The sequence below is a fragment of the Chiloscyllium plagiosum genome, unplaced genomic scaffold (genome assembly GCF_037043375.1).
Source record: "Chiloscyllium plagiosum isolate Xiang-an unplaced genomic scaffold, Cpla_swu_hap1 HiC_scaffold_22, whole genome shotgun sequence".
NCBI classification, from domain to species: domain Eukaryota; kingdom Metazoa; phylum Chordata; class Chondrichthyes; order Orectolobiformes; family Hemiscylliidae; genus Chiloscyllium; species Chiloscyllium plagiosum.
This window is the reverse complement of record NW_028270160.1, coordinates 7,755,737-7,778,423: the sequence shown is the minus strand read 5'-3', so window position 1 is coordinate 7,778,423 and position 22,687 is coordinate 7,755,737. Positions and strand designations below refer to the sequence as shown.

Here is a 22,687-nt window from a genome sequence, read left to right as displayed (position 1 = left end):
CTCCAAACACTTCTTATTCATATACCCATCCTGACACCTTGTAATGGTAACAGCCTTCACCACTTTCTCTGGCTGCCCATTCCATACATGCACCACTCTCTGCCTGAAAAACTTGACCCTTAGGTCCCTTCTATATCTTTCCCATCTCACTTTAAACCTATGCCCTCTAGTTTGGACTTCCCGATCCTGGGAAAACCACCTTGGCTATTCACCCTATCCATGCCCTTCATGATTTTATAAACTCTTAAGGTCAACTCTCAGCCTCGATGCTCCAGGGAAATAGACCGTCTATCCAGCCTCGCCCTATGGCTCAAACCCTTCAACCCTGGCAACATCTTCGGAAATCTTTTTTTGCACCCTTTCAAGTTGAAAAATCTTTCCTGTAGCAGGGACACCAGAACTGCATGCAGTATTCCAATTGGCCTAACCAATTCCTGTACAGCCACAACATGACATCCCAACTCCTATACTCAAAGCACTGACCAAATAAAATAGATACTTTGTTTGAACAGTAGAGGAATTAAGGGTTATGGGAGAGGGCGGGTAAATGGAGCTGAGGCCACAAAAAGATCAGCCATGATGTTATTGAATGACAGAGCAGGCTCGAAGGGCCAGATGACCTACTCCTGCTTCTAGCTCTTACGTTATGTTTATTCATTCCTCCTATATTCATATTCAAATCATTTTATATTATTAAAAACAGTGGACCCAGCACCGATCCTTGCGACACTCCGCTGCTCACATGTCTCCAGTCTGAAAAGCAATCTACCACCACCACCACCACCCCCCGCTGTTTCCTACCTTCAAGGCAATTTTGCAACCAAGTAGCGAGCTCTCCCTGGATTCCATGCGATCTAATCTTGCTAACCATTCTACCATGTCGAACCAACACAGAATCAATTCAAAATTAGACCACTAAGATGCAACTTGTGACGTAGTCAAATAAAGGGAAACATTAATTTAAGCTTTATATGCAGCCCTTGAGATTCCTTTTAGGCACTTGTGGATTACCAGATTACTGTTGTATATACTGTGCAAGAATATAGTTCAATTAGCATGTCAGTAATCTGGGTACCTTGCCTAACTAGTTGCTTTGAATGGGGATTCTAAACAGTGGACAGGGCATTCAACCCTGAAGAACACAGCTGAGCTCAACTGTCATTAAACATAGTCCAGAGTGTGTTGCTAGAAAAGCACAGCAGGTCAGGCAGCATCCGAGGAGCAGGAGAATCGATGATTTGGGCCAGAGACCTTCATCAGGAATCATTCTAATAAGGTTGTGGTTTCACAAACAGATATCTTTTAGACAAGTTGCTATTTCAGGTATATGTTCCGTTTATCAATTTCTTCTTTTTAAGTTCTGAATGGTGCACACCAAAATATTGATAGTGTTCTCTCTAGAAATGTTTACCAGCTATTTCTATTTTGATTAGAAATATGTAACATCACATACAAGGAATAGTACAACACATGAATAAGGTTTTAACAATTCCATATTACTATTTTCACTAGGTGATTATACTGAATAGATTGCAGAATTATATTACTACAAAGCCACCGCTTATTGATATGACTATTAGCAAAATATACATGCAAAACTAGGGTGGAGGACATTGAAATAACATTTTAGAGAGGTTGAAGGGAAGAGGTTCAAAGTAATATAAGTTCTAAGGATAGAAAGTTCAACTGTCTCAGTGCGTCTGGCCTTCAGTTTTAAAAATATGATAATTATGTACAGCAAAAGGATTAAGTTTGCATTGCAATCAAATAAATGGCTTTTTCTTTTAGTAAATATTTCATAAATTGTAATACCTTCAAGACAGAATTTGTGAACTGTAGTTTCAAATAAAATTGAAAAGGTCTTTGAAACATATTTTTGTTTCCATTACAAATAAATACATTTATCAATAACAGGTTTAAACTAAAAAAAAATCCAAATTAAAAAGGTATGAGGTAACCACAATTGGTGGTTTAGTCAGCAGTCCCAACATCTATTTTTCATTTCTGTTGAGGGAGATAATTTCAAGGTTACAGGATAGAAAACAAAAAAGTGTAAAAGGCAGATAGTGTTTATGGTAGTCATCATTCCTGAATACTAAAAGTTACTACTGCTGGTAAAACCTGTAAGGCTACCTTGTCAGGTAGCTGAAAGAGCAATTATGTACTTCTCTTTTAACAGACCTCAAAGAAAAAAAATCGTGAATTGCAAATAAAAGACCCAGGCCAGCAACGCAGGCTTTTTGACTGTATCTAGCAATGACAAAAAAAAGTGAAAAAAATCCCAGTTCTCAATGGCCTCATTATGAGAAAAGAAAAAAAATTAAGTGAATCCAAAATAAAATTATTCTGAGTAGAACATGGTAAAAACAATAATCCAACATATGAAAATCATAACTTCATCTGCAAACTGACCAGATAAAATACCTCAGTGCAAATGTACAGGGAGTGAGAAAAGTATGAAATATGGTTAAGCAGAGTAAATATTTATTTGTTGGTATACAGAGAAAACAAATCAAACGTTTTGAAATTATCAAGTAAATTTTAATACACATCAAGATTACTGACAGTTTAGTGATTCACAAAAATATTACAAAAGTCAGTGCAAGCCAAGCTGCACTACATGAGTTAAAAATTTACAATAGATAACTACAATAAAAACAATTTTTAAAATCCTGTGCTAAAAATCTTCATTTTTAAAAAAGGTATCTAAGAACCATGTGCTAAACTGCTGGTCTGCAGGGGTCTTCAAATCAAATCTGTAGAGTGACTCAAGATTCTATGTAAAATGAAACACTGCACACAAAAAGAAGGGATGAACTACAAAAATGTTCACCTAGAATGCTAATTGCATGCTACAGTTGTAGCAAATTTCAACTTGTCTTTCAATTAAACTGTTACAAAAACTGGCTTTAACCACTTCCAGAGGCAGGGCATTGTCAGATTCTCACTCCTTATTCAGGCAAGCTCTCATTAAAATGTAGAACTGATTAAAACCTCCTTTGATACTAGTGATTATACCTATAAAATCTCAATTGCCAACCTGAATCAAACACCTTTAAAAGCAAGTGGAAATACTGAATTATATCTCATGCTCAACTTTAAAAAGAATGGCATTTAGTAAATCAATTCAAGAAATAGAACCACAATTGTTGAAGTCTTGTTCAAACCATCATTAAGCATGCCAGTATCACATTAACTTCCAAGTTGTTTTATTTGGGACATCTGTTAAAAGTTTGTTTAACATTATACAACCGATTTTTCTAATCAAACTATTCAAAGATGTCATTGCATAGCTCTGGAACAGGTGAGACTTGAACTTGGATCGCTTGGTCCGGGGTAGGGACACTACCACTGCATCACAAGAGCCCTTCAAACATTGGTCAATGGACACAGGATCATCCCATACACCTGTATTCACAAACAGGCTTTTGCCTTGGAAGGTAAATCAAGACAACATCCTCTTTGAAGTTTAAGGTTGTTAATCATGACTGAAGACTGATACAAGTTTCCATATATTCATCCATTAACTAACAATTTTATTTAGGACATACCATCTTTCAGCTGAATTTAAGTACAGCATACGTTTTTATTTTAAGTAACTGGTCATTAAAAAGGAACAGCCACTAAATCACAATGCGAGAAATATCTATCTTACCTTTTGTCTAAAATTTTCATACATTTCCAATTATCTCAGAAGTTATGAGAGTGATAAACATTGATAAATCACCAGTTGTAATGGTAGAATATCTGGGCACAGTACTTCAGGAAGGTTGCCATGAACTTGGAGAGAGCATAGGGACTTCAGGTTTCTGACATACCGAAGAAATTGGGATTGATCTCTTTATAGCAATAAAGCAAAGGGGAAATATATTAGCTGTATTCACTATTGTGATGAGTTTCTATGGAGAAAAATGGGGCGACAATATTTCCAGATGCAGAGTTGATAATCAGAAGGCTCATATTTGGTTAATTGATAAAAGAACCAATAGAGAAATTAGGTGATTTTACTTTTTTTATCAAATTGTTTGGCAATGGAAGGCACTGCCTGAAAAAGAAGTGGATGCAAATTCAATAGTATCTTACAAAGGGAATTAGATGTATACTTGAATGAGAAATTTATAAGACTATAGGAAAAAGCATCAGATGGGGATTAACTTGATGGCTCTTTCAACAGACTTACAGCAGACATTTGATGGGCTGAATGGCCCATTTATGTAATGTTAGAGTTCACAATTCTATGTAGTGAGCAAAATTAAGTAACTTCCATAAAGATTAAAATTGCTAAAACTTAATCTTTAGGAAGCAAAGGTAATAATACAAAGGCACTTCCAAATATTTGTTTAAACAGAGCAATGATAAAATTGATTTATCACAAATATAAAAGGAAAAAGTTAAACATAAATGTGTGAACATTTCACTTCTTAATGAGTTACCTTTGTGCTTGCCCACCTATCTTTGCTGTTTCATTTAAAAAAACTCAATCTTATGGGGAAATAATGTAAAAATACAAAATTCATCTGAACAAATGTAAAATAAGTTACCTGCCAGTGGAATACATCTTTGGCATGATCCACGCAACAACAGGACAATTCTACGACGCAGTACTTGGTCAGCACTTCAGTCAACAGAGATAAGACAGGCATGATACGCTACAAAAAAATGTGCAACTGATTTCCTGCCCCCACACTGTTTTAATATATTAGGCATAGTGAGCTAAAATACAGTCTCCAGTTTAATTGGAATAAATGTAATATTAATGTTACTTCTTGTACAGCTTGAAGCTACAATGACTATGTAGCCAACCTTTCAGACTGTCTCATACTGCAAAATTACTTTTGCAAGCTAAGAAGTAAATGCAAGGTATTTTTACATTGATAATAACTAATCTTAGTGTTCCTGGCTACTGCAGTGGACTGTCAAATGCTGATTCAGGTAAAATTGTGATTTTCAGTTTTTTCTCTGGCCAGCTGTATTCCTTTGGCAGTTTCACCTATGAAAAAAGAATTAAACATTAAATATATGTACTGAAAATACCATAAATTAAATTAAATTAAAATAAAATATTTTACAAGTTTCCATATGTATCTTAACCCAAATAACATTCAGGCTCGAATTGATAAGCAGCAAATAATATTCAGGACTTGCAACATCTTCAGCAAGCCAGAACTGGTCTATCTTGTTTGACATTGGTATTATCTTTGCTAAATTTCCCAATATCAGTAATATTGGGTTGTATGATTGGTGGTTCAAAGACTGTCCAAAAATTGAACTAGATCAGCCACATAAATAGGGTGCCTGTAAGATCAGGTCAGAAACTAGGAATTGTGCACTAACTGCCCTCATAACTCCGTCTTCCTGTCAACCAGTTATAAGACACAAGAAAAGAGTATGAGGGCATACTTTTTATTAGTCTGGATGAGTGCTGCTCCAACAATACTCAAAAAGCTTGATACCATCCAGGTAAAACTAGACTACTTGAATGGAATCATTTTAAACATTGTCTCTCCACTACTGACTCTCAATGGCAGCACATGGGTGCAGCAGTTAATCAGGAAAGCTAATGGAATGTTAGCACTGATTTCAAGGGAGTTGCAGTGTAAGAGTAGGGGAGTCTTGGTGCAATGGTACAAGGTGAAGGTGAGACCACATCTCGAGTACTGAGAGCAGTTTTGGTCCCTTTATTTAATGAAAAATATCATTTCATTGGAGGCAGTTCAGAGAAGGTCCACTAGGATGATCCTTGGTATAGAGGAATTGTCTATGAGCAAAGGCTCAACAAGTTGAGACTCCACTCAAGTTTAGAAGAACGAGAGGTGATCTCAGTGAAGTATATAGGATTCTGAAGGGGCTTGACAGGGTAAATGCTGAGAGACAAAGACCAGGGGGCATAGCCTCAGAATAAAGGGGCGCCAATTTAAGTCTGAGATAGGGAGGATTTCTTCTCTGAGGGTTGAGTATCTTTGGAATTCCTTGTTACACAGCACTGTGGGGGCGAGACATTGTGTATATTTAAGGCTGAGATAGATTAAATTCTCAATCAGCAGGAGAATCAAGTTGCCAGGAAAGGGCAGTAAAGTGGATATGAGGAATGTTGGATCAGCCATGAATGGTGGAGCAGACTCAAGGGGCCAAACAGCCTACTTATTTTCCTATTTCTCATGGTCCTATGGCCGCAAGCCATCTTTGACAGCACCTTCTAAACCCATGACCTCAATCATCATGACATCCATATCCCTTGAATAATTAGTAAATCCATTAGCCTTTGAAGGGAACTGCAATGTTAATGGCGCAAATTTTAAGAAAGAAAATAACAACATGTACATATCAAACATCATTACTAAAGTGCACATTGATCAAATTGACAAGGAGCAAATATCTTGAGAATTGCATGATTCTACAAGCTGCTGGATGACTTGCTCTGTACAACTATCTGCTTTGTGAAAACAGCATTTGACCCTTAATGTCCCATGATTTATTTTCCATTGTTCTGTCCCATTTTCACACCTAGTCCAAATTTTCCTTCCCTTATTTCTCTACAATATCTGATTTAACACTAACTTTGCCCATTGTACTTCTCTTCTCAGTCCTTCCTTGTTTTCATTTGGGCGAATTGTTCCTGCAGAGGACCAATACAGACATAGTGGGACAATCGACAATATGCTGCAACCATTCTATGATTCTATTTCAATTCTCAAATCTCATTGTTTGAGCACATGCACTATGGATATATTTCCGAGAGAGGATGGTGTGTGGTTTGGAGGGAAACCTGCAGGTGTTGGGGTTCCCATGCTTCGACTCCCTTTACCCTTCTAGGTGGTAGAGGTTAAGGAGTTTGGAAGGCAGAGGTGAAGAAGCATGGGCAAATTACTGTAGTGTACCTTGTAGACTGTACTCATTAATGCCACTGTGCGTTAGCCACAAAAGGAGTACATGTTACAAGTAGCAGGTTGCTTTGACCTAGATGGTATCAAGTTTTCAGAATGCTGTTGCAGCTGTACACATCTAGACAAATGGAGAATACTCCTGACATATGCCTCGTAGATCATACTCCTTACATATACCTTGTGGAAGGGACAGGAATTGTGGAGTCACAGGATGAGTTACTGACTGCAGAATTCTTAGCCTCTGACCAGCTCTTGCAGCTACTGTCTTTATATGGTTTGTCCAATTCAGTTTCTGGTCAATGGTAACTCCAGGATGTTTCTACAGAGAACTGAATGACGGTAGTGCGATTGAAATGTCAAGAAATGAGGATTAGATTCCCTTCTGGGAGATGGTAGTTGCCTGGCACTTGCATGGCACAGATGTTCTTGGCCTGTATCAGCACAACCCAAAAGTTGTACAAATCTTGTTGCATATGGAGACCAACTCCTTCAGTATCTGAGGACTCGCAAATGGTGCTGAACATTGTGCAAACAGCAAATATCCCTACTTCTGACCCAGCAATAAAGCAAGATTATTGATGATGCAATTGAAGATGACTGGATCTTGGACACTACCTTGAGGAAACCTAGTTGGACTGACTTGATTGACATCCAACCATTTTCTTTTAAGTTAGGTACGACACCAACCAGCAGAAAGTTTTCGCTAATGAATTCCAGTTTTGCTCTGGCTCCTTGATGTCATACTCAACTAATGCTGCCTTAATGACAAAGGCAGTTACTCTTACCTCACTTCTGGAATTGGGCTCTTTTGCCCAAGTTTTGAGTGAGGCTGTAATGAGGTCAGAAACAGACTGGTTGTTGCAGAACCTAAGCTGAGTGTCAGTGAGCAAAGTATTCCTTTCCAAGTACCACCAGATTGCACTGTCGATGAACCTTTCCATCACTTAGCTAGATTACTAATTAACACTAGTGCTGCATTTTACTAGCTAGAAGACTGAGGACATTAATTCGATGAGTCTAACCGAATTAGAATCTAAATGTCAGTGCAACTCAGTCATCGAATTTCCTTAAAATAGTATTAAAAGCTCTTGTAGATACCAAACATAAACCGAAGTGTATAAAACAGTACTACAATTAATTAGAGCTAGTAAAAACAATGACATTTCTTCTCTACTTACTCTTTAAAGCATATTTTACTACTGAAAAGTAAAGATTTATTACAGAGACCAATTTCAACTCCTAACCATAAATTAGCAGAGCAATGAAAGCAAGTTCTCAAAGGTGTTATTTGTAAAATGCTCTATCGATGATCCATGGTGCAAATGAAAGCAAGTCTAGGTGGCTGAAGAATTCCAAATCAAAATCCCAGTTTGGAATGATTTATCCATTTATATCTAATATAGAAACATGATTCCAAAACAGTCAGAATGCAACAAAACGGCCTGAATTCTGTAGTAGTAATGACAACACAACAGTCAGACGCATCATTATTCCACTGCAACTGAAAGGAGTCCTTGCATATACAGGAAATGCTGCTGCCTGTCATTCTACAGGTGGTGCACTGATAAGATTCTCCCAGAGTGCAATCTCTGAATAATCAATGAATTGATGAAAACATCCAATTTGATGCTGTAATATCATAAAAACATTGGAAAAGCTACTCTTTGTTGAATGATGTGTAACTGTGCTCCCAATGATGTACTAAGTTCATAATTAGTCCTACCCAGCTTCACTGGCCCAGAGGATTTCATTTTGTGGAATGTCAAATTTCTCTATGTGATAAACATTCTCTTAATTAAAATTTTGATTTTTCAGCTATGTTAATCTGATCATAATGATTTATTTTGTTATTAAAAGTATTAAAGATGATAATTAGTATTTGTAGCTTTCTGGAATACTTCAATGTAATTGGCAGCTTACTCTGCTTCTGACATCACTGCTGCTGAATATCTAGAGATCAGTTTGACTTGATGCTGGATTTGAATTACCATCAGTACAGAGGAAATCTACATTACTAAGGTAGCAAGATCTTTGGGGACAGCATTCTTTGAGGTCAGTAGCAAATTATGGTGCTTCACCTGAAATACAAAATCCAGTCTTATGTTAACATAATTAAAGTCTAAATGTCATTTGCTAAATTCCTACACTATAAACTGAAACCTTGCTTGTTTATACATTTCTTGCTCGCTCCCTAAATACATGCAAATATATATAAAATACATCTGAACAGCAACATCCCTGAAATCATGCCAACTTGTTTAAGAAATCTTACTTCTTTCGGAGAGGTCAAGTCTTCTAAATCCTCTAGCATTTTTTCCACAAACTCTTCATTTAGCAGAATCTGTAAACATAAAAATGCACAGATATCACAATCAAAAACATTTAGGTATTTACTCCATATTGTTAATATCAAAAAGCATATCCATTTGATTTTTCACAGTAAGAAAAGTACTTACCATCCCCAACCTCTCCACACTAAACAAAACTGAAAAGTGTCTTAACATTAGATGTGACTCTGTAATTGGACAATATTTGCTAAATAATCTTAAGTGTGCTAAGAATTACACTGACAACCAGTCTCATTGTAGCACACTTGTGGGTACTGAAAGTTACATATATTAATACTCAGTACTCTGTCCTTTGTAGGCATAAAGAACATATCCAGACAGTCCTCCCTCTGGATTCAGCTGGCCAAGAGTAATCTAAGGCAATAGTTCTTGAACTGGTGACATACATTAATAACGATAACAATTAACACTTGCTGTTTTTGTAAACTCTAACCAAATTTCAAGAAAGACTGCATAAAATAATTTAAGAATTCCCAACATCTCCAATACAGAATATTTACCTAAGTCTATCTAAATTATTTTAGTGATCCTTAGAACAAGTAGCAATCTTAGTCTTTTAGCCCTGTGCAGAAGTTGATATTTCTGAAAGCATCTTCCACAGTCCTCACAAATGTATCTAATTCAATAAGCATTAAACAGTTTAAAAACAGAAGTACACAAAAGTTAATCTAATATACCTAAGAGAACCTGAAACATTCAAAATCTACTGGAAGAATTCTTCCTGCATATTCTCTTTCACAACTAGGTACACTAACCTATCAGGAACTTCAAGTAAACAGCTGAAGGTAAATTACTAATAGCAAATTGTTTTCTCGACTTTCAGGAAGCGAAACCCCTTTAACTATCTTGAAACAATATCGTTATCATGTCACATTTTCACGAAATCCTCTTTTCTAAACAGATGCTTCCATTGATGTAATAGATTGGGTCTCAACCAGCTGCCCTCTCAATATTGTGGTCAATTTTTATACACAATATGGGCAATAACTGGCATCAGAGCCAAAACGTATTTTAATCTCTCTTGGCTCAACCATTTAAAATTGCATTTGTAAACTAATCCAATTGAGTGATCAACTCTACGCGTTAGGATGTTAACTATTCATAACAGACCAAAGGAAGGTTGATACTGGGCAAAAGGAAAGTAATTTTTGATACTGGGCAAAAGGAAAGTAATTATTTACTGAAAATAAATTTTCAGCATAAAAACACATTTGAATTACAGGCCATTTAAAGTATAGATGTGAAAAATCAGATGCCGTTAAATCTGGATCATTAGTTATTTGAAATTCAACATGACAAGATTTTTAAAAATCTATTTCAGAGACAAAAAAGGCAGACAAATGGCAGATGCAATTTATTGAGGATGTGTGTGAAGCAAAGCATTTTGGAAGCAACATAACATGGGTAGTATAAACGCAATGGTACTACTTTGAGGCGGCACACGTCCATAAATCCTTGATGCTGGCAAGATGAGAAAATGCACAGCTTTGTAAATAGGGACACTGAATACATAAACAAGGAAGTCTTGCTAAATTTTTAGTAAATCCTAGTTAGGCCTCAGATGGAATATTGTTTGCAATTATGGCTACTGGAAGATGGTTTAGAAGACACTTACCAGGAGGACACCAAAGAATTGGGAGTTCAGTTATGTAGAAAGATCAGAAAAAAGTTGGATTTATTTTCCTTCGAGCAAAGATTAAGGAGAGACTATATAAGGAATTCAAATTTATGAAAAATTTTGATAATTTCTCCCCATTTCCTTTGCCAAATGGATTACTAACCAGATATGATATATATTAAATAATAAGCAGAAGCGCTAGAAAGAGACTGAAAATTTGATTCACACTGAGGTTTAAGGATCTGGATCATACAACTCGAAAATGGGGTAGAATCATATATTATTGTCACTTTCAAAAGGTAACTGCACATTTTTTAAAAAATCATTCATAAAATGAGAGTTACTGGTTAGGCTAGCATTTATTGCATATCACCAATTACCCTGGTGAAGGTGGTAGTGACCATCTTAAACAGCTGCAGTCTCCAGGGCATAGAAGCACCTACAAAGGTGTTAGGAATGTGAAGTAACTCCATAGAGGCTGGTATCCAGCCAAGCCACTCTTTATATACATGTAGGAAGTCCTTGTTTAAATCTGTCACCCAGCTCTCCCTAATTGGATCAGATTAACTTCCCCAATAAGGAAACTCACATTCTATGAAGTCCACCTGACTGACCTTGTCAGAATCACTATATTACTTCCCCTCTTCTTCTCCTTCTGGGGCAGTTTAGCACTGGCTCAGGTTCCTCTAATTGTGCCTTTGATTTGGGCGGCATGTAACGCACAGTAGCTCGTCTCTTTCACTCAACGTCTCAGAAGAAATTCATTTTCCTCTTCAGACTGCAAAGGCAGCAACATCTGTGATATCGACTTCAGGTTCTGAGGTTCTGAGCTTTGTTAGCTTGACAATTTCTGGTACAGTGGGAAAGGCTGTTGAGGAGCTGGGCACATTTTGCTCCCGCACCATTTTGCAAGTTAGCACCTTTCATATGGTTCACATACTTGTTCGGGACCATCACTCCTACCCAAACTGTATATGCCACTGGACTTGACCTCGCATCAATCATCCCTCTTACCCATGTAGGGCCATTTCAGTGGTTCCTACACCAAACTTCATCCCCGGAAATAAACTCTCTCTTTCACTTAGTGAAGTCTTGTGTCCGGCACTGGCATGCCTGATGCAGTTACACTCTTCCCATCCCAGGTCTGGGAAGATCAGTTTTAACCTGACTTGGAGTCTTCTCCTCATGAGCAACTCTGCTGGAGCCATTCCTGTAGTTGCATGAAGGGTCCTTTACAATCAAACAGGTACCATGCAATTTGGTATCTAGTGGAGCAGTAGGCTGTTTCTTTAAGCCTGCTTTCAAAGTTTAGGCTGCTCTTTTATGATGGATGGTACGGAGCTGTCCTTACATGATGAATACCATTCGACTTTAGGAAATACTCAAGTTCCTTGTGGTAAACGATGGCCAACCTGTGACCAACACTTCTGGGAATCCATATTTTGCAAACAATGTGTGCAGTTTTTCTGTCATTGTACCGGTGCTTGATGAATGAACTCTATGCACTTTCAGTAGCTTTGTGTGGGCATCCACAATGACAAAGAACATTGAGCCCATGAAAGGATATGTATAGCTGATGTTTCACCAAGTCCACGCTTTACTTGGCCATTCCCATGAATGTGGGGAGCTGATGGCAACTTTTGTCTTCGTTGGCACTCTGGGCACTGCCCCACCAATGCAGCTATGTCTGCATCCAATTCCGGCCACCAGACATAACTTCTCACCAATTTCTTCATTTTGGAATCTCCTGAATGAACCTGGTGGAATTAGAACATGGAAGAGTACAGCATAGTAATGGCCCTTTGGCCCTCTGCTGTGCTGGCCTTCCATCCTAATCAGTAGTTCAGCCAGTATCTAGTAGTGACCTTTGATCGGGGCAATCACAATTGGTCCCCATAATAATGCCATCCTCTACTGTGATCTGGTCTCTCAAGGTCCAAAAAAGGTTTCAATTCTGGTTATGAAGGGCCCTTTGGTTTCCCCCTTCTCCAGCAACTATTTCATATTTGTCAGGAATTGATTTTTCTGTGTTCAAAGTCTGATAGTCAGCTGTGACTGGAAATGTGTCCAGAAAAATTAAATCATAACAGTGTATCTGCCAATTGGAAGTAGTTCACTTCATCCACATTTGCTACTTGGCCTCCCAGACAGTGTTCCAACTTCTAAGTATACACACTTAATATTAAGCCCACCACTGAATTCAGCCTGAAGCAATTGGTGGTACTGCCTTGTGCTCTTTAAGTAGACCTAACAGGGGTGTGAGGTCTGTTATTATAAATTTACATCCATACAGGTGTTGGTGTATCTTCCTGCCTCCAAATATGACCACCAAACCTCCGTTCTCTCTGGGCTCATTTACACTCTGCATTAGCCAAATTCCTGAACATATATGCTACCAGCCGTTGCTCTCTGTTGGGCCACCTATCAGCCAAAACTACACCGATCTCATACAGGGAGACATCGCATCCAAGCCAGATCTTGCTTGGGATCATAGTATGCCAACGTCTTAGATGGTGATAGCTGTTTCTTCACTTCCCTGAAAACTATGGCTTGGCTATGTGATCATGTCCAAGGCTGACCCTTTCTTTTAAGGGCTGCTGCAAAGGTGCCAGATTGGAGGCCAGTTACATATGAACTTTCCATAATCAGTCACCATCCAAGGAAAGACCAAAGCTTCAGTACAGACACGTGGGCTGGGGCATCTTTAATTGCCTTCACTATCTTCGAACGGGTGTAACCAGATCTTGTTGACTCTGTAGCCCAAGTACATCACTTGGGGTGCCTGGAACACACATTTTTCCCTTCTAAGGCACACACCTGCTGAGGAGAAACATCTATGTCCAAGTTCTCTAAATGTTCTTTATTGGTCTTCCCTGGTTATTAGCATGTCATCTAGATAAGTGGCGACCTGGGGAAGATCTTATTCTCCATCATCTGCTGAAACATTGCATAAATGGCAGTTATGTATATTTGTACAAACCCTTATGGGTATTAATTGTAGGGAACCTTCATCTAATTGCAATTGCAAGTACACATGGCTGATGTTCAGCTTCGTGAAGGGAAGCCCCCTTGCCAGCTTTGCGTACAAATCCTCTATGCAAGGGATGGGTATTTATTCCTAGAGATATATAGCAGCTGCGAAAAGCAGTGTACTGTTTATTAAAAATCCCCACAAAGGCAAACCAATCTGTTGGGCCTCACAATTGGCATGACCAGTGTTGTCCAATCCACAAATTGGTCTGGTTTGATAATTCCTTTGCTTTCTTGCCTTCTGATTTCTGCTTCTACTTTTTATCTGTAAGGCAAATGGCACTGGGCAAGTCTTGCAGAATTGTGGGATTGCTTCCTGCTCAAAGTGCAAGGTGACCTTTGCTCCTCTGATAGTTCCTAGACTCGCCCGAAAAACTTCTGGGTATTTATTTAGGACTTCACTCAGGAAGAAATTCTGGAATCCACATTATAGAAGGGATGCAATTGCATTGAAGAGGGTGCAAAGGAGATTTACCAAGATGTTGTCTGAGCTGGAGAGTTGTAGTTAGGAAAGAGAGATTGAACAGACTCCTCTCATTTTCTTCAGGTCAGAGGGGCGGTCATGGATATCTGCATGGGCCCCAGTGATGCCTGTCTCTTTGTGGAACATTCCTTGTTTGCGTCCTATTCCGGCCCCCACCAACAACATTTTCTCTGATATAGCAATGATATCATTGGAGCTGCTTCTCTCTCTCATCTGAATTGGAAAGGTTTATCGATTTCGCTTCCAATTTCTACCCCACCCTCACTTTCATTTGGTCCATCTCTGACTCCTCCCTTCCCCTCCTGAACATCTGTTTCTCTTTCTGGGGATAGACTGGCCACTAATACCCACTATAAACCCACTGAATCCCTCAGTTACCTGGACTTTCTATCCTTACAGCCTGCTTCCTGTAAAGGTTCTATCCCATTCTTCCAGTTCCTTTGTCTCCTTCGCATGATGTCAACTTCAAAAAGGGAGCCTCTGAAATGTCCACCTTCTTGCTCAACCGAGGATTCCCCAACACCATTGTTGACAGCGCCCTCAACCAGGTTCAACCTATCTTGCGCAGCCCCTCATTTCCCTGACACAGTGGTGATAGGGTTCCCCTTGTCCTTATGCACGATCCCATCCAAAAGATCAGCCGCCACCATCTCCACACACACATTCCCCTCCACTCCCTTGTCCACCTTCCACAGGGATCATTCCCTCTGGCACGCCCTGATCATTCTTCTTTCACTCCTAACAATACCCCACAGCCCAATGGCACCTTCTTCTATGGGAAGGTGTAACACCTGTTCATTTACCTCCTTCCTCCTCAGTATCCAAGGGTCCAAAAATACCTTCCAGGTGAAGCAGCATTTTACCTGCACTTAACACAATCTAGTCTTTTGCATTCGCTGCTCACAATGTGGTCTTCCCTACATTGGGGAAACAAAGCGGAGACCTACGCTCTGCTTGCAAGAATGACCTGAGCTATCAGTTGCCTTTCACACACCACCCTGTTCCCAGGCCAATCTCTCTCTCAGGCTTGCTCCAGCAAAGGTCAGCATAAGCTTGAAGAACAACAACTCATTTTCTTCTTGGAAACCCTGCAGCCTTCTGGACTCAATATCAAGTTCAATAACTTTAGGGCTTGAACTCTATGGCTTAGAACCCACCCCGACACACCAGGCCTTGTTATCATAGAGTCTGCTATTACAAACAACCCATTGTTAGCCTCTAAAGTCTCCATTAACAGCTATTCACCCTCCCAGCCAGATCGTTATCCATTCCTTTTTCTATTCAACTACACTTCTCTCTCTTTGGGCTATATCCCCACTTATCGTTTACTCCTTACCCACTCCTCCCACCCTATCTTCTGCATAAAACCGATATTTTCCTCGCTACCATCAGTTCTGAGGAAGAATCACCAGACCCGAAATATTAACTCTTGATTTCTCTTCATAGATGTTTCCAATAATTTCTGTTTTTTGCTCCTGATGTACAGCGTCTGCAGTTCTTTGGTTTTTATTTGAACAGACTGAGGTTGTTTTCCTTGGAACAGAGAAGATTGACAAGAGATATGATTGAGATGTATAAAATTATGCAGGGCATAGGAAGGGTAGAAAGGGAGAAACCTTTCCCCTTGGTAAAGGGATCAAGTCCAGGGGGCACAAATTTAAAATAAGAGGCAGGGAGTTTAGAAGGGATGTGAACTGAACTTTTTATACCCAGAGGTTGTTAGGGTTCAAATGTAAGGGTGAAAACCTCATAACATTTAAATAGTATTGAGCTGTATATTCATATAAGGTTATGAACCTTGAGCTGGAAATCGAAACTAAAATATTTAAGTGGCTATTTTTGACCAGCACAGACTCAATGGGCTGAAGGGCATTTTTCTGTGGTGTAAACCATTATGATTCTATGAGAGGGAAAGTGCATTAAAGCTGATCATTAGCACAGGAGAGATGATTGAATGGCCTTTTTCCATGCAGCAAATTGTTATGACGTGATGTTTACATTCACACACTATTCATTTCTAAGTGTTTTTTTGACAATCATCATAATTTGTTGTTGTATCATTGGTGCAGCCTGAAAGATCAGTAGTTTAAAACTATGAAGATATTTGAGAATTTTTCTAATTAAACATCACTTTGTTTTAATTAAAGATCGAACTTACTTAAATTGAGCAGTTTGAACGAAGTTACACAATAAAAGGTCAGTACAGCATTTTAGTAAATGTGAAACATTGACAGAAAATGAATTGAGAATGTTCCTTCAGAAGAAAACACAATAAAACTCTCCAGAAAACCTCTGATGTACATATGTGGATTTTAAGATTTTTAACTTGAATATTCCTTTCTGACATGCTTGCATAGACCCTATTAAGAAAAAGTACTATTGATATGTTAATTATATTTTCAAAGAAAAATAAATTGATGACAACAGTTATATTATTGTATGATCTGCCATGATGGGATTTGAACCCAAATCCCCACAGGATTATCCTGGGCTCTAAATCAGTAACTCAGTGACATTAGCACTACGCTGCCACCATTTAAACTGTACAGTGCTTTAATGCTCCATAAACTCTATCAGTGGAATCTTCCCATCCCTCTGAACCCCTGAAAGACATGTAGGGTCTTACATGGATGAACAATGCTAAATTGCCCCGTAGTGTCCACAGATATATAGTCAGGTATATTAGCCATGTTAAATGTGGGGTTACATGGATGGAATGGAATCTGGTGGGTTGCACTTCGGAGGGTCAGTGAGGACTCGATGGGCCAAATGACCTCTTTCTGCACTGTAGGGATTCTATGATTCTTCCTTTAGTGCTACTTGCATACTGGCAATTGGTGACATATTTGACTATATAGAAACTAAAAGACAGTAAAAGCAAATACCTACCTGCAACCATGGACCATGAGCTGCATATGGGTGTTCTTCTGTAGCAAAGGCTCCTTCAACTCCAGTAGAAACAAATGTAATTGCTGTGTCTCCTGTGATGCTTTTGTAAGTAAAGTGCCTTCCGTGCAACAATCTACCTCTAAAGAGAATAAGCATATTTCTTAAATCACCTTGCACCAAACAGGCAAGAATTTTTTTAAATCCAAGAAGTTTTGCCAAGCATTCATACAAACTTCTGTTCACCTCAAAATTGAGAAATCATATCTCTATTTAAAAGAAATGCCGTGGAACAACTGTAAGGTCTTATGAGCCTTTTGACAAATGACAAATGGATTTGCAGACACCTTTCTGATTTTTAGCCGATTAACTAAATTAAAGGCCATTTTCCAGTAAAATCTTTTAGGCAAGTAAAACTGTTTCTATTTTCAAGGGGTGAATGAGGGCTAAAAGTAAACCAGGCAGTAAAAAGATTGAACATTTTACTTCAAAATGGTCAGAAAGAACAACACTGGACAAAGATAAAAATAAAAATGCAAAAGATAGACTGGAGAGTTGGGCAGAAAGGTGGTAGATCCAGACAAATGTGAGGTGATGCATTTAGGCAAGACTAATTCTAGACCGAATTATACAATGAACGGAAGAGCCTTGGGAAAAGTTGATGGGCAGAGAGATCTGGGAGTGCAGGTCCATTGTACCCTGAAGGTTGCTGCACAGGTGGATAGTGGTCAAGAAAACACATAGTATGCTTGCCTTCATTGGACGGGGTATTGAGTATAAGAGCTGGCAGGTCATGTTAAAATTGTTTAAGACATTGGTTGGGCCGCATCTAGAATACTGTGTACAGTTCTGGTCGCCACATTACCAAAGGATGTGGACGCTTTGGAGTGGGTAAGTGGAAGGTTTATGAGGAAGTTGCCTGGTATGGAAGGTGCTAGCTATGAAGAAAGGTTGAGTAGGTTAGGTTTATTTTCATTAGAAAAAAAGAGATCGAGGGGGGTCCTGATTGAGGTTTACAATATCATGAAGGGTAGAGACAGGGTGTTTCGAGACAAGCTTTTTCCCAGGACGAAGGATTCAATAACGAGAGGGCACGCTTTCAAGGTGAGAGGTGGAAAGTTCAAGGGGATACACGCGGCAAGTACTTCACACAGAGAGTGGTGGGCATTTGGGACGCGTTGCCAGCAAAGATGGTAGAGGCAGGCACGTAGATTCTTTTAAGATGTGTCTGGATAAATGCATGAGTAGGTGGGGAGTAGAGGGATGCAGATGCTTAGGAATTGACCAACAGGTTTAGACATTACATTTTGATCGGCTCAGGCTTGGAGGGCCGAAGGGCCTGTTCCTGGGCTGTAAATTTTCTTTGTTATTTGTTCTTGTATCCCAAAATGTTGTGGGAAGTGAGAGAGAAGACTGAGACACCTTGCAGAAATATTTGCAATATCTATAACTACATATGACGTGCCTGATGACTAGAGGGTGGCTAATTCTGTACCTTTGTTTAAGAAAGATTGTAAGGAGAAACCAGGGAACTATTGATCTGCGAGCCTGACTTCGGTTGTGGGTAAATTGCTGGAGGTGATTACAAAAGATAGGACTTATAGACATTTAGATTGGGGATAGTCAGCATGGTTTTGTGCGAAGAAAATCACATCTCACAAACTTGATTCAGTTTTTTGTGGAAGTTACCAAAATAATCGATAATGGGAGAGCAGTAGAAGTTGTTTATTTGGATCTTAGTAAAACTTTCGACAAGTTACGCTTGGTGGACTAATCAGTAAAGTTAGGTCACATGGAATTCAGGGTGAGCTTGCCAATTGGATACAAAATTGGCTTAACGTCAGGAGGCAGAGTGGTGGTGGGGGGGCTGCCTTTCAGACTGATGACCTGTCACCAGTGGTGTTCCATGGGGATTGATTTTGGGTCCTCTTTTGTTTGTCATTGATATAATTGATCTGGATGAGCATATACAGGGAATGGTTAGTAAGTTTATGGATGACACCAAAATTGGTGGCAAGCAGACAGTGAAGAACATTTTCTAAGATTACAAAGGGATTTTGGTCAAACAGGTCAATGGGCTGAGAAATGGCAGATGGAGTTCAATCTGGATAAATGCATTGTATTGCAATTTAATACAACAAACAAGGGTAAGTCTTATACAATTAATGGTAGGGCCTTGGGTAGTATTGTAGAACAGAAGGACCCAGGTGCAGGTAGATAACTCTTTGAAGTTTGAGTCATAGAACATAGAAGAATACAGCGCAGTACAGGCCCTTCGGCCCTCGATGTTGCGCCGATCCAAGCCCACCTAACCTATACTAGCCCACTATCCTCCATATGCCTATCCAATGCCCGCTTAAATGCCCATAATGAGGGAGAGTCCACCACTGCTGCTGGCAGGGCATTCCATGAACTCATGACTCGCTGAGTAAAGAACCTACCCCCCCTTAATTTAAAGCTATGCCCCCTTGTAATAGCTGACTCCATACGTGGAAAAAGATTCTCACTGTAGACCCTATCTAAACCCCTAATCATCTTGTACACCTCTATCAAGTCACCCCTAAACCTTCTTTTCTCCAATGAAAACAATCCCAAGTGCCTCAGCCTTTCCTCATACGATCTTTCTACCATACCAGGCAACATCCTGGTAAACCTCCTCTGCACCCGTTCCAGTGCCTCCACATCCTTCCTATAGTATGGCGACCAAAACTGCACACAATACTCCAGATGCGGCCGCACCAGAGTCTTATACAACTGCAACATGACCTCAGTACTCCGGAACTCAATTCCTCTACCAATAAAAGCCAGTACGCCATATGCCTTCTTCACCGCACTATTTACCTGGGTGGCAACTTTCAAAGATCTGTGTACATGGACACCAAGATCCCTCTGCTCATCCACACTACCAAGTATCCGACCATTAGCCCAGTACCCCATCTTTTTGTTATTCTTCCCAAAGTGAATCACCTCACACTTATCTACATTGAACTCCATTTACCACCTTTCTGCCCAGTTCTGCAGCTTATCTATATCCCGCTGTAACCTGCCACATCCTTCCTCACTGTCAACAACTCCTCCGACTTTCGTATCATCCGCAAACTTGCTCACCCAACCTTCTAACCCCTCCTCCAGGTCATTTATAAAAATGACAAACAGCAATGGTCCCAAAACAGATCCTTGCGGAACACCGCTAGTGACGGCACTCCAAGATGAACCTTTGCCATCAACTACTACCCTCTGTCTTCTTCCAGCCAGCCAACTCCTAATCCAAACCTCCAACTCACCCTCAATGCCATACCTCCGTATTTTTTGCAGTAGTCTACCATGGGGAACCTTATCAAATGCCTTACTAACATCCATATACACCACATCTACCGCTTTCCCCTCGTCCACCTCCTTAGTCACCTTCTCAAAGAATTCAATAAGGTTTGTGAGGCACGACCTGCCCTTCACAAAACCATGCTGACTATCCTTGATCACATTATTCCTATCCAGATGTTCATAAATCCTATCCCTTACAATTCTCTCTAAGATTTTGCCCACAACAGAAGTGAGACTCACCGGCCTATAGTTACTAGAGTTATCCCTACTCCCCTTCTTGAACAACCACATTTGCTAGCTTCCAATCTTCTGGCAATACTCCTGTAGACAACGAGGACATAAAAATCAAGGCCAATGGCTCTGCAATCTCCTTCCTTGCTTCCCAGAGAATCCTAGGATAAATGCCATCAGGCCCAGGGGACTTATCTATTTTCACCCTTTCCAGAATTTCCAACACCTCTTCTCTACATACCTCAAAGCCATCCATTCTACTTAATTGTGACTCAGTATTCACATTGACAACAATGTCCTGTTCCTGATTGAATACTGACGAAAAGTATTCATTCAGTGTCTCCCCAATCTCTTCAGCCTCCACACGCAACTTCCCACTACTATCCTTGACTGGACCTATTCCTACCCTAGTCATTCTTTTATTCCTGACATACCTATAGAAAGCCTTAGGGTTTTCCCTAATCCTATCAACTAAGGACCTTTCATGTCCCCTCCTTGCTGCTCTTAGCTCTCTCTTCAGGTCCTTCCTGGCTACCTTATAACTCTCAATCGCCCCAATTGAACCTTCACGCCTCATCTTTACATAGGCCGCCCTCTTCCCTTTAACAAGGGATTCCAATTCCTTATTAAACCACGGCTCCCTCACACGACCCTTTCCTCCCTGCCTGACGGGTACATACTTATCAAGGACACTCAATAGTTGCTCCTTGAACAAGCTCCACATATCAATTACGCCCTTACCTTGAAGCTTACTTTTCCAAGCCACACATCCTAAGTCATGCCTCACCGCATCATAATTTCCCTGCCCCCAGCTATAACTCTTGCCCTGTAGTGCACACTTATCCCTCTCCATCACTAGAGTAAAAGTCACCGAATTGTGGTCACTGTCCCCACAGTGCTCACCTACCTCTAATTCTAACACCTAGCCTGGTTCATTACCCAGAACCAAATCCAGTATGGCCTCACCTCTTGTTGGCCTATCTACATATTGTGTCAGGAAACCCTCCTGCACACATTGGACAAACACTGACCCATCTAACGAACTTGAGCTATAACTTTTCCAATCAATATCAGGAAAGTTAAAGTCCCCCATAACAACCACCCTATTACTTTCACTCTTCTCTTGAATCATCCTCGCAATCCTTTCTTCTACGTTTCTAGGACTATTAGGAGGCCTGTAAAAAACTCCTAACAGGGTGAGCTCACCTTTCCTATTCCTAACCTCAGCTCAAACTACCTCAGATGGCGAGTCTTCATCCATCGTCCTTTCCACAGCTGTAATACTATCTTTGACAAGCAATGCCACAACCTCCCCCTCTATTACCCCCACCTCTGACCCTACTAAAACATTTAAACCCTGGGACCTGCAACAGCCAATCCTGTCCCTGTTCTACCCATGTCTCCGTAATAGCCACAACAACGAAGTCCCAGGTACCAACCCATGCTGCAAGTTCACCTACCTTATTTCGTATACTTCTTGCATTGAAGTATATACACTTCAAGCCACTTTCCTGTTTACAGGCACCCTCCTTTGAAATTGATGCCATGTTCCTAACCTCCCTACACTCCAGGTCCTGCACCCTAAAGCTACAGTCTGGGTTCCCATGCCCCTGCAGAGTTAGTTTAAACCCCCCCCCAAGAGCACTAGCAAACCTCCCACCAAGGATACTGGTGCCCCTCAGGTTCAGGTGCAGATCATCCTATTTATAGAGGTCCCACCTTCCCCAGAAAGAACCCCAGTTATCCAAATACCGGAATCCCTCCTTCCTGCACCATCCCTGTAGCCACGCATTTAACTGTTCTCTCTCCCTATTCCTCGACTCTCTATCACGTGGCATGGGTAACAAACCAGAGACAACAACTCTGTTCGTTCTAACTTTGAGCT

The 22,687-nt window shown here is 40.0% G+C and overlaps 1 protein-coding gene across 2 annotated transcripts in view; it reads right to left on the bottom strand.

Moving 5' to 3' along the window:
* Positions 1 to 2,519: 2,519 nt before the first annotated feature.
* The window catches only part of sufu (suppressor of fused homolog (Drosophila)), a 110,272-nt gene continuing 90,104 nt past the window's right edge, over positions 2,520 to 22,687 (bottom strand). For both annotated transcript variants that reach the window (XM_043713060.2, XM_043713061.2), the window contains 3 exons: positions 17,254 to 17,392; positions 9,157 to 9,225; positions 2,520 to 4,990 (listed from right to left, as the gene is read on the bottom strand). In XM_043713060.2, the coding sequence (XP_043568995.2) occupies positions 4,901 to 4,990; positions 9,157 to 9,225; positions 17,254 to 17,392 (298 nt within the window). In that variant the 3' untranslated portion in view covers positions 2,520 to 4,900. The remainder of the gene's footprint in view (positions 4,991 to 9,156; positions 9,226 to 17,253; positions 17,393 to 22,687) is intronic.